The following is a 12,739-nucleotide window of genomic DNA, read 5'->3' as shown; positions in this document are numbered from 1 at the left end:
ATCACTCTACACTGCATGCAACCAACTGTCAGTCCAAATCCACTTCATAGTTCTTTTCTTGTCTTCTTGGTCAGTTTGTTGCCCTGAATTTTCTTCTGTGCAAAAAGAAAAAAATATTTTTACCAGTAATCTAGTGGCCATGTTATGTCGTTCTATGAAAAAGTAATTTGGTTGTTATAATTGTATATTGTTCACTGGAAAGAAGTAATGATGGTTCCATAAAAATCCATTAAGGAATCTCACAACACCTCAAGGTTAGGGAACTTGATACATACAGGATCATGTCTCATGAACACAATGGATTCATTCTTGTTCTCTGTCTTTTTTTTTCAAGAATAGAAAGGATTCTTTCACTGGTTACCTTAATCTTTTGGGGTTTCTTGAACTGTGCAGTGGACTCTACAACATGGGAATGAAACACAAATGAATGAAAGTATAATTCCTTTAGAAATGTAACAGAATAACCAAATGTTACAAACTGTGGTATGGCTGTGTGGTTACCTTCATCAGATGACACGGTGTCAGCGGAACATTCCATGTGGGTAGCCTATCCAAGAGTTAAACAAAGTTACGTCACAGTCCAAATCAGTCTCACTGACTGCAACTAATTACACTGGATATGTTAATACAACACTTTCCTGAATTGTAATTGGACTGCAAAATCAATGGCTATGCAACTGTAAGCTGTTCCCAGCTCATTCATACAGATAAGGGCAACAATGCAACAGTAATTGTTTGCTGTAGGTCTCTGGAGCACACCTCGGGGTCAGAGGGTAGAGGCACCTTCCCCGTCTCCCTCAGATGGCTGCTTTCCTGGAGCTTCCCTGCGCGTTGTTGTTCAGCTGCCACGCGCATCTTCATGGAATGGAACGGAGTTTGCAGCTCACCCACTTTGAAGTGGACCGCTGTGCCCTCAAACCACAGGTCATCACACACACCCTCTTTGAACCCCGGCGGGTCGTAGTCAGAAGGCGTGACTGAGGGTAATAAAAGTACGGATGAGAGAGAGATGGTGAACTTTGAGCCGTCTGTGTCACTTGATAAAGCCGGGTACACCATGTTATCTGCCTCTCAAGTCTGTAAATCGGTCCACTTTAAAAGCTCTGCAAGTTAAATCAGTTATTAGAGCTCTATTAATACTATGCATTTTTTCACCTAACCTATTAGATATGTGAGCTGCAACCTAGGTCTACATAACTTGTCTATGATGTAGAATTAATTAATTGAGGTAGAGGATAACACTTATTCTTGCTAAAAAACACATGTTTACTACAATTAAAAGGCATTTTTACAGCACATGCAGGATCATTGTTTTTACCATCGTCATAGTAGTAGAGCCTCATGGTGAGGGACACATTGTTTGGGAGAACATCCAGATTTTGTAAGAGGAGGAACAACTTCCTGATGAGAAGCACAGAAGCCTTCTTTGTGTCCTCCATGGTCACTCTCATCTCAACCTTCTCGTTTCTACAGATGCCAGAATGCAAATAAACACGAGTGTGGGAACAGGAGCACCAGTACACCTTACCTATAAGCTGTAGAACTCAGCTGTCTGAAAATAACGTTTAAATTGTTCTGCGTAGCTTCTGTATGTCCCCCACCCCAAACAAACACACTGGAAATCCTGTTAAGGTACTGTAACACTTGACATGGAAATAACTGCAACAGTCAACTTTCTCACCTTACAAAATCCATTTGTGGCCCATCCTCTGTGTATACAAATTTAAACTGATAGGACTCAATGATGTGCTACAAACAAATGAACAAAATGAAAATTTCATCAAAATCTGTGCAAATGAAGTGATTCTGCTCTTTACTATCGTTGATTGTAGCGCTTAAACAGGGCAATATTTTACACCCTGATGTCGTGTTCACTTATAGGTGACAATACAAACTGAAAAAGACTACAGGCCTACTGCCTAATTTAACTACAACCTTAAGCCAAAGGGCGTGGCAATGATACTCTTAGGCAAAATATCGTTGAAACAACAGACTTACTGCCTAATTTAACTACCACCTTAAGCCAAAGGGCGTGGCAATGATACTCTAAGGCAAAATATCATTGAAACAACAGACTTACATTGACATCTGCAGTCTTTGGGCATACCTGGGTAAAAAATAAAGTGAAAGAGTATTTTAAGAACACTGGCGAGCTTACACTAACTTACTGATCAATGTGCAGACTAAATTTGTATAATTCTATGCTACCAGGATTGGGAAATGTAATAGGTTACAGATTACTAGTAAATTAAACTAATGACTGCATCAAAGTAATGTAATTTACATTGCATTTGTAATTACATTACCAGGGATTAAAATTAACGTCGTCCCGTCGTCCCGGGGCCGTATTCAATTCGTCATTGGGACGATAAACAATTTAATTTGGGACGACGTCGGGACGACAAGAATTTCAGCCCGCTTTTTATTGCACTTGCAACTCATTTAAACGGAAAAGAAACGCAATTTCAATGTCCTTGAATGAAGACATTAGACACTGACAATAAATCTGACTTGACTTGAAATGGACTCGCGCCTCACGTTTGTGTTCTATTAGTGACAACAGTGGCGGTCCGTGGATTTCACGACTAGGCCTTCAGTGATGTCCTACACAATGTTAAACTGAGTGAATCCACCTCTTAATACCATCATTATGACGCCATGGCTCTCGAACCATATATTTATACAGAAAGGCAGTATAAAAGTGAGCATTGCATCACATTAACATAGTCGAGTACAACAGACTTAATTAATATTTCCGGAGCATTTAAAATCAATACACTCGTATTAACAATACATTAAGAGAAGTAAACTCTCAGTTATATGATCGCTTGGATATTACTGTCACAACTTAAAAATAAAAGGCGATTTTCAGGCATTAGTCTACAAAGTTTTATTCAGTCCACCGAAAGTAGCCTATGTGAGCTTTAACAAGTTTGTCCACTAAACATCGCATTGTCCCACCTGCAAAGCAGTTTCATTAAACTTCCTCTCCTCACGATATCCAGTTTTTCTTGAAAGTTCCGTCTTGAAAATGGCGTTGTAATTGTATCAAAAACTGGAATTATCAAGTTGGTGTAAACTAGTTTATTTGAGTTGGTTAATGTAATTATATTTAGTCTTACCAATTGAAACAACTAGCATAATAAGCATTGCAACCGATGTACGTCGTTTTCACATTAGCCAACTAAACTGAGCACTGAAGCACTGCACCGGTCTGCCTCAGTATCCAATCAAAGGACGTTTACGTGTCACGTTCAATTCTGAAGGCCTCAGGGAAGATTTCTATTCTCGGGGAAGATTCTTGGAGCCTGGCAACACATGATAGCTGAAATATGATTGGATGAAAGCTCTAACATAAATAAACAACGCTGAAAGCTATGAAATCAAGAGAATGGACTATGGGGAATAATTTAATACATATTTATGAAAAGAAAATATTAAAATTAAATTAAATTAAAAAGGAAGTTCCTTCCTGAGTGGAAAAAGACATATTCTTGTATTAAATGGGATGCAGGAATAGGAATGTCATCTCAGTTTTAAGAAATGACCCAAACCAATTGAGAGAGTTTTAATAAACAGTTTTGGATTTTAAATCTATTGCCAGCAGCAGTTTTTATTCTTGTATAATCTTAATGGAATTCATTGTTTGAATTAATTTGCACCGAATTTAGTTTTTTTTTTTTTTCCATAAAATTCGGGACGGTTCCGGAACGTTTCGGGACGGTTGAAAATGATTTTCGGGACGGTTCCGGGACGGTGGTGAAAAAAGTTAATTTTAATCCCTGCATTACAGTTGATTACTTTTTGATTGGCAGACGAGAGGCGGTACTATTTCAAATTAACCAAAACAATGTGCATAGTGCCAAATGAATGGAGCCTGTATAAATGGCAAAAAAAAATGTTTAAAGCCACTGATGAATGTTATATTCTTTTACATATAAGCTTTAAATCTTTTTACTGAAAATAATATATTTGGATGTCACCTCTCTGAATCACCAACATTTTGATTAGTAACTGTTATTGAATTACAGTGTATATAGTTTTTCTAAGTAACTGTAACAGATACATTTATTTTGTAACTGAATTACATAACTCCCAAACATATAACTAGTTACTCCCCAACCGTGTATGCTACACTAATAATGTAGCTTCACAAAATAAAGAACCTCTACTAAGACAGAGGGGGATACTAGACAGTATTTTGTTGTAAATTGCTTCATATTTTACATATTCTCCTACTTACCCCAATGAACACGATTTGCAACTGCAAACAAACAAATGAACATACATAAGGAACAAAAAAAAATTACATTATAATATACTGAATTGATGACGATATGGAAAATGAATGCTTACATATGCCTTCTCCAACGCATCAAAACACCCCATCATCCTGGAAAACAAAATAGCAATATCTCAGTTATATTGATAACCTTTCAGAAACATCTTCTACATCTAGTCAATAATAATTACACTTACCACCTCACAATTTTGCAGGCCCCCGCTGAGGAGCTGTCTTCTCTCAGAACTTTGATACACAAGTCTGCGAAAGGGAAGATAGTACAGAGGAACAACGATGTAGTGTGCATTGCACATTTAACTCTAACTGCAACCACATAAGTAAACAATAATTTTAATCCTCAAATCAAAGCTCACCCTCTAAGTAGCGTGACCGGTAGGCATCCTCTGGGAAAACACCACGCAAGTAGGTAATGGAGGACACTGCGAGGGCCATCATTCGCTTCACGAAAAGAAGCGACTGTTTTTGCGTTTTAAGTTCATTGTTGAACAAACCAGTCCACTGTGAGATTAAGTTTAGGCAATATTGTGTCATTTCAAATATTATTCATATGTAAAAACTGCGATTTCCTGGACATCTATGACAGAGTATGAAAGTGAAATATATGGTATAGCTATTTCTAGTTAGTAGTTGTCAAAAATGGATTAGCTATCTTAGCCCAAACCTTATTATTCGTTGCTGTTTGGCTAACCAGTTAGCTATCACTAAGGAACGACGAAACCCAAATAAATTACACTCATACAGAGCATTATAAAGTTACTGATGGCGTACATGCTAGCCGTATTGACTTCGATTAGTAATTCTCCATTTCCAAAAGGAAGGTAATGTTAGATAAGTTGATTTCAGTTGATAAGTGTAACCCTCACAGATGACGTTAGCTAAGAAAACAAAGACATCCTAGAGAAGCTGACTAGCTAACCTCACTTAAACATAGAACTTCCAAGTAATCTCACCTCTGCATTATCTTGTTTGGTTGGCATTTTTGTAGCAGTGGCCATTTTGTTATTTGTTATCTGGGTCCCTTATTGCTGAGAACTACAGAAAACCAGGAAAAAAATAAGAAAAACTGATGCTGATTCAGATTTCGACAAACCTTTATGACTTAATATTCCTCTACTTAAGCGATCTATGTGCTCGTGGCTCGCGCATGGAACAGCTTGGCGAGGAGATCGTGCTTACCTCACATTAAAAACCGCCAAACCCACCGCACTCACAATTTTGTCAGCTTTGGAAATCGTGCTATTCCGGTAACAAAGATGCTTTTGACAGGTGCATTATGTCGATGTTGTTAACCCCAACCACTTCTCCAAATCATATTTGACAGCCAGGCCTACACATGTAAGCCTCCAAAAGGGCAGCGATCCATAAAAAGACTAGAATTGTAAGCAGTCACTGGTGTCATCATGCCGCATTGAATTCAGTTCGTAGGTTGCAGATCACAGAGAAGCCTAAATTAAAATAAATTAAGGAGTCCTGTAAAATGTGTGTTTAAAAAAAAAAAAGAATAATCTTGTCTGCAGGGGGGGGGGGGGGGGGAAATCACCTGGGCTCTGTAAAAATTATATTTCACCGGATATTGTAAACTTCCTAATTATGATAGTGGACAAAGAGACAAGGACGGGATGCTACTTCATACAGTTATTACCTTTTAATAGAAAAGTAATGTATTTATTGAACGTGAAATTTTCATTTATTTGAAGGAAATGCACATCGGATGTATGAAACTTAACACACAATGCTGCAACACACACAAAAAACATCACTTCCTGACTATGAAGAAACAGGTGTGTGCTCCAACAAAATTGTTTAACTCAGATAACAGCTAAATATTTTGTTCTCAAAGGCATTAACAGTCACAATAGATAGGCGTATATGTATAGGAATGTTCTTAACTTAAAAAAAAGTGGTCCACATCAACTCCTAAACTAAAGTACAGAGTAGGGTCTTCTTAGTTCTGTTTGGAGAAGAAATCTTTGCTCTGCTTGACGTCAGGTTTGATGGTGTCTTTTCCTGGTTTCCAACCTGCTGGGCAAACTGTTGAAAACCCAAAGTGTCAAATCAGAATCACACTCTGCATGCCCGACTGGCAATACATACAAATTACATTGTCATGCCCTATAGAGACTGCTTTTTACTTTTGATCCCCATTTGTATAAAAGTGTTGGCCTTCACCATCTGTTCCTAACATACCGCGATGCAACAGCGCCCACAGTGAAACATCACTTTGAAAATCGCTCACTCGAGCTGTACGTGGAAAGCATTTCGCACATGCGCACCCACCTCCAGATTGTTGTCATTGGTTCTCGGAGATTCCACTTCATTTACGGTGCAATTTCGCAAACGGTTTGCTTGCGGCATGTTAGGAACCAGTGTTAACTGAGTGTAAATACTATGCAATACATAAGACCTCCACTCTATTCTAATTGGGACTATGCATCACAGCCATTACCAGTCAATTTAAAAAAAAACTTAAGAAACTCAGCCAAAGGCCTGTGCTTTGACATTAATATGAACTATTACATTGTCAGCAAGAAAGACATACCTTCTCCGTGTTTGTCAGTGAATTGAAATGCCTGAACCAGTCGCAAGGTCTCATCAATTGAGCGGCCCACTGGGAGGTCATTGATTGTGATCTGCCTTAAGATTCCCTTGTCATCAATGATGAACAGACCTCTAAAGGGGGAAAAAATCCACAAAGCACAGGTAATGATGCAACTGTATTAGACTGGTGTCTTAAGGAGGACTTAAGGAGGCAAGGCACCCTTCCACCTCACCTGTAGGCAATGCCCTCATCCTCTTTCAGCACACCGTAATCTGTTGCGATGGAACGAAGGGTGTCAGCTACCAATGGAATCTTCATGTGACCGAGACCACCTTGTTTCCGAGGTGTGTTGATCCTGTAAGGCAGTCAGACCCACATGGAAAACCTTTATGATAGTCAACCAACAATGTTATTACTACTAAACTGGGGTTTACTTCAATATTATGATAGCTTTCATATGAAGTTGACTTGGAACTCACCAGGCAAGATGGCAAAAATGAGAGTCAACCGAAGCGCCAATAACTTCGCAATCAATCTTCCTAAACTCTTCTGCAGCATCACTGAAAGCAATGATTTCCGTGGGGCAAACAAAGGTGAAATCCAGCGGATAGAAGAAGAACACCACATACTTTCCTACAGGTAGAACAGAGAAATATGATCATAAAAGTTCACCAAGTTCATTGAAAATGACTGCATTAGAGACAACGGCTGAATACTTGATCAATGAACGCATAGCCCACATACACTCAGTAAAATGATGAAGAGTTAAGAAGTAGCTTATTCTTTGTTCATCCATACAAAAACAAATCTAACCCTTAAGATCCCTTTGAAACATGAAACAGATATTAACACAGCACTGTTAAATTATCTGGGTATACATTTCTCCTATACCATCTTACCTCTGTAGTCAGACAACTTCACATCCTTAAATTGGCCATCCGGCATCACAGCCTTGGCTGTAAACTCAGGAGCCAGCTTCCCTATATGAGCTTTGCCAGCAGCCATCTATTTCAAAGTAAGCAAAAACAATTACAAACAAAAGAAAAATTAGCCCATGAAAATACCAAGGATCAGAGCTGCTGACCTTTAGCTCATTGTGTTTTGCTCATTGTTATATGTTACAAATGTGAAGGTCTTAATTGACTGGCATTGTCCATATTGAAACCCCTCTAATACCATTAACTTCTTATGTTTAGCAGCTGATATTTCAAAACACAATTCCAGGAATTGCTAACAATGTATGTAATTTTCTTAATATCCAAGCCCTAAAGCTAAAGACAATGGTGGTCGTACCAGAGCTTGAAGACCACCGGTGGACAGATATATGCTTGTTATATGCATGTTATCTGGGTAGTGTAATGAGTACATCATCATCATTGTGACCAGATATTTAATTTTCACATAAGCCCTTTATCTGAATACCATACCTAATCGTACACGTTGGTAAGTTATAATGTAACCTTTGAAGTGATGTTGTAGCCTGATCACAGCACGGATGATTAGGACATAAATTAGGCAACAGTGCCAAGTTAATTGTAGAATAAAGTTTGATGTTCTTCCTATCCCAGCAAAAAAAGACGTTAGGGGAAACCGATAGCTATAATTAGCCTAAACCAACAGAACCAGCCGAGATTTAGACTAACACTTCCTTATTTAAGCGAAATTTCTTTGTTCAGTATGGCATGGGTTACAGCCTATGACCACCTGCGTGTCTTAAATGCATCCACCCGCACACTCAGCTTGTAGGGCGCTGAATGGGTCTATGTCTATGATCATTTATTCTGGAAACACTTCAACTGCTCTGTACAACAATCACGTTTTCAGGGTTTGTTGCATATTTAACAGAAATTGAAAACCCTTTCTAGCGATCTGACTGTTTTTGAATTGAACATGAATTGAAATCCAAAGCTATTTCCTCTTAACATAGTCTAATTGAGCCTTCACATAGCTTTTTATCCATTTAAACCCCTTCAGTCTGACATAATGGCCTACATATCTTGTCGAAGAAAGATGTTAAGCCTTTTTCCTCATCAGCATAGAACTTCTAAACTTTTCAAACATTAAAAAAAAAAACCTAGTCCAAAAGTTTGTTCCGGACATGGCAGCTCTGCATTGTTTCGTATACAGAGAAGTCACAAGATCAAATAACACTCTCGCTTCCTCAACCAATTGTCGCTGTGAAGGCACGTTTGTTCGTACGTGCAACTTACCTTCTCTGTTGCACTGGTGTCCGTGAATGCGTGAACTTCTAGCGCAGCCTGCTTGTATTTATAATGTATCTCAAATCTCGCGAGGACATCTCCACATTTCGTCTTCTTCACCACGGGCCAGTTATCTACAATCCCACTTTGACAGCATGACTTTGCACATTTCGTCTCAAACCCATGGACTGGCAGTAGTAGAGTTCCAGTGCAGCAGTGTGACTCAGAAGTGTATACCAAAACTTGGATCAATACTTCCGTGACAAATGCTGTAACTAAACATTGTGTCAGCACTCAGCACTGTGTCATAACACTTTTTAAAAATCTGCCACTTTATATTTCCCCTAAGATTTCTACCTCATAATCAGATTGTTACTGGTTCATGAAAAATTGTTGGCATGTGTTACTTTTCGTATACCTCAATACATTTACCATTTCTCGGTAAGGCACTCCCATATAATGTAAACAGAGAGCAAAACAGATAGCTCCTACCCCATAAACGGCATTCCTTGACCAAATGGGGTCATGGGGTTGCATCATATGACTTGGCTTCTCATTAGTCACAGTGGGTGAAAATCAGTCTTGATCCCCAAAATTATTAAAAGTGTGTCAATATGGTTATTCTAACATCTCATCTTAACAATTAAGACAACACACACTTGGTTAGGGAAAGTAATCACATTTTCCTGTAAACATGAATAGGCCTCCCTTTTTAATACATTGTCATACTACACTGCTAATATTTAACCACTTCCTGAATAAGAGGGAAGTATTTTCCTGGAAAAATCTGTTGCATCCTGATATGTATGACAAAGCATGTTGCAATGTTTGCTAACACTGGAATATTTTACTATGTCACTTCACACAGAGAGAGAGAGGGATAGAGAGAGAGAGAGAGAGATGAAAAGAGACTCCCTATGTCATGATTGTAGCATGAAGGGAAGGGAAACATTGATGTACAATCAAACCAAACCGTTATTTGCATCAATACAGTCCCACAAAACATAGCTGTTCCCTCGTCTTTAAACTGAAGGTTACTCAGGTTGTCATTTGCACTCTCTCCCCCAATCTCCCTCCCTCATGTTTTCGGCCCCAAGTACAGCTCTTCATCTCGTTGCCATGGCTGCAGCATGAAGGGCCAGATAAGAGGGACTGGGCACAATGGACTTGCATTAAACCACAGCTGTGTGAATCAGATCTAATAAAGCACCGATTTCAATGCTAGACAGAAAGGCCTTTAACCACAGCATGAGATATGCATATGAAAACCTCAGCATGCCTGCCCTTCGTACTCAGTAGATATAGAAGCTTTGTTTGATCCTTTATTGAATTTCATTTTTTTGGATTTATTCCAAAGTTTTCATTTGTAAAAGTTTTTATTACAAAAAAACACAGTTTGTTAAGTTTGTCCCCTTGAAACAAACATTTACACTTGCAGTGCAATCAAACAGACTACAGAGCAGTGTTAACATGGAACACGACAGGACTTTTATTCAGTACCTTTCTCTCCTTGTGTTTTAAATAACAATTACATATCAGTTTCACTCTGTTTTGTGCTGAGATCACGCATATACCTTTAAACTGATATGTTCTGCAGCTACGGTGTATAGGTAGGTCTGTCTTTACAGTGCCTTTGTTAGTACACAAGTAGTGGTCCTCAGAGAGAGGATTTAATGAAGATCTCCCCACACAGCAGGTAGTGACAGCAGCCACAAACTCTAACAATACCCCCCACTGTGGGCTCCATGCTGCAGCTACAACCCCCTCTGATCACACACCTGGCTCATCAAAATAAATGACTTCAGAGTCACATGCTCTACAGTAGGAGTGCTGAAGTCACTGTAAGACCCAAATTGTCACATCCCAAGTAGTTAGGACAAGCTAAGTGTTTATTCATATTGGATAGTAGCACAGAGAACAAATTCAGATTCTATGTAATGATGCCATCTTTAGCCATGTTCATCATCAACAGCTTCAGGTCTTTTCACACCTTTGTCAGATGACCCAGCTGTTTGATCAGATCCTGACTAAACCTCCAAATCTGCTCTCATGGTCCTCTTCTCTCTTCTTCTCTTAGCCACCAAAGAGGTTGTCCTTCTCTATCCCTTGATATTTGAGAAGCTAAAGGCTCGGGACAATATTTTGTAAAATTGAATCTCATCCAAATGATCTTTCTACAGATCTGTCAATTATCGCAGGACTGAATTGGACTGGGTTGGATTCCGACCAGAGAGCTATGTGTGTGTGGTCTTAAAATGGTAGGCACAATATTCTAAGGTAACTTCAGATGCATCTCCAGATTGGCTAAAGATAGCTTGTAATCCCTTATGGAGATGCACTCGTGAACCCGTATATGTCATTTTCCTTTACACTTCTAAGGTGATGGCTTATTTAGGCTTTATGTCGCCATTACCCAGCCATATCCCTGGTGGAGCAAGGAAAGTCTACTCGTTAGCGAAAACACAGTAATCTCCTGCTGTGGCCTCTCAACACCAATTTTTAGACCAATCAACAAAACAAAAAAAAGAAAGTAGTAGGGCAATCGGAGAACACATACCTCCGCCAAGGACAGACAAATGGCCCACTGTTATGGCTCTCGCTTTCAGAACATTGCTTTCCTAATGAAAAAAAGAATCGTGATACTATGTCTTCTCCTGCACATATTTCAGCGACAAAGCTACAGAAGACCCAGATAGCAAGAATATATTGGTCAGTATACCTCCCTGGTGGTGTACCACTTTTGTTCCGCTCTCAGACCACCACCATCTCTAGTGTAGCTGGGCGTGGATAATAAGAAAATAATATAAAACGTTAACAATGGAATCATATCCTTGGCGTAGTCTATTTAAAATATCAGTAGGTAAAGACAAGAAGTTCATAGGTTACTAAAAGGCTCTCATGGCAAAAAATTACTTTGTAAAATAAAAACGTATGTTACAAACTGGCTACATCTGTAAAAATGTTAAGGCTTGGTGAAAATTACTGAAGCAGTATAAATGTTTTGAAAGTGAGTGGCAAAACAGTGGGCCGTGAGTCTGCAAGTCACCAGCAGACCGCTGGAAAGCTGATGAGCAAAAGGCCAGTGGACTGCCAGCTCTGCCCCCAGTGGGCCAACAGTGGTACTGGCCTTTTGCCTTCAGGGCAGATACCCTACCTAGCTCTCTCTGAACTGAAAGTTGGACCTCCAGAACAAGTGAAAGCTACCTCACTTTAATAGAGTCAGAAACATGGCGTACTCAGTCATGCAGCCATTTTTCTTGTTTAAAGGGTGATTTCATTTTTTTCCTAAAATATAAACTACAGAAACCATACCGGCACCGTGGCCAAAAAGATGTGATACATACCGAACCGTGGGCCCACTGCACCGTTGCGTCCCTATAGGCCTACAATACAAAAATAAAGCACACCAACAACTCCCAGCCCTTAAGGTCATAGCCCACGCTGCCAAAGAAAAGCTGCCAGTATCTGTAAGACTCCACACACCCATGCAATTGACAGTTTGACTCATAATTGGCAAACGTTTCTTGGCCATTTACACCAGTACCTTCCGACTGAGAAATAGCTTCTTCCCCAGAGCCATGCTTTTAATCCAATCCAGTCCACCAAGTATTCCCCATGATTGTCAGCCACAACTGACATACACACATAAAGGCTATTGCACTATGCCTCCAAAATATAAAGTTAGACAGAGATCCA

At 39.3% G+C, this 12,739-nt stretch overlaps 2 protein-coding genes across 2 annotated transcripts; both read right to left on the bottom strand.

The window, feature by feature from the left end:
* Positions 1–44: 44 nt before the first annotated feature.
* On the bottom strand, positions 45–5,280 carry zte38 (zebrafish testis-expressed 38; the record flags this gene model as incomplete). The annotated part of the gene is made up of 11 exons (XM_080836261.1): positions 45–95; positions 362–399; positions 502–547; positions 760–977; positions 1,319–1,467; positions 1,682–1,749; positions 4,244–4,264; positions 4,357–4,393; positions 4,480–4,543; positions 4,657–4,801; positions 5,254–5,280. The coding sequence occupies 11 exons, from the start codon at positions 5,278–5,280 to the stop codon at positions 45–47; spliced, it is 864 nt and encodes a 287-aa protein (XP_080692387.1).
* An 830-nt stretch (positions 5,281–6,110) lies between these two features.
* Positions 6,111–7,847, bottom strand: prdx1 (peroxiredoxin 1; the record flags this gene model as incomplete). Its single annotated transcript, XM_080836457.1, has 5 exons — positions 6,111–6,334; positions 6,843–6,973; positions 7,075–7,197; positions 7,322–7,475; positions 7,742–7,847. The coding sequence occupies 5 exons, from the start codon at positions 7,845–7,847 to the stop codon at positions 6,249–6,251; spliced, it is 600 nt and encodes a 199-aa protein (XP_080692583.1). The 3' UTR covers positions 6,111–6,248.
* Between the last annotated feature and the right edge of the window lie 4,892 nt (positions 7,848–12,739).

This window comes from Sprattus sprattus, assembly GCF_963457725.1.
Source record: "Sprattus sprattus genome assembly, chromosome: 4".
In the NCBI taxonomy this organism is placed as follows: Eukaryota; Metazoa; Chordata; class Actinopteri; order Clupeiformes; family Clupeidae; genus Sprattus; species Sprattus sprattus.
This window is presented reverse-complemented; position numbering and strand designations above follow the sequence as displayed.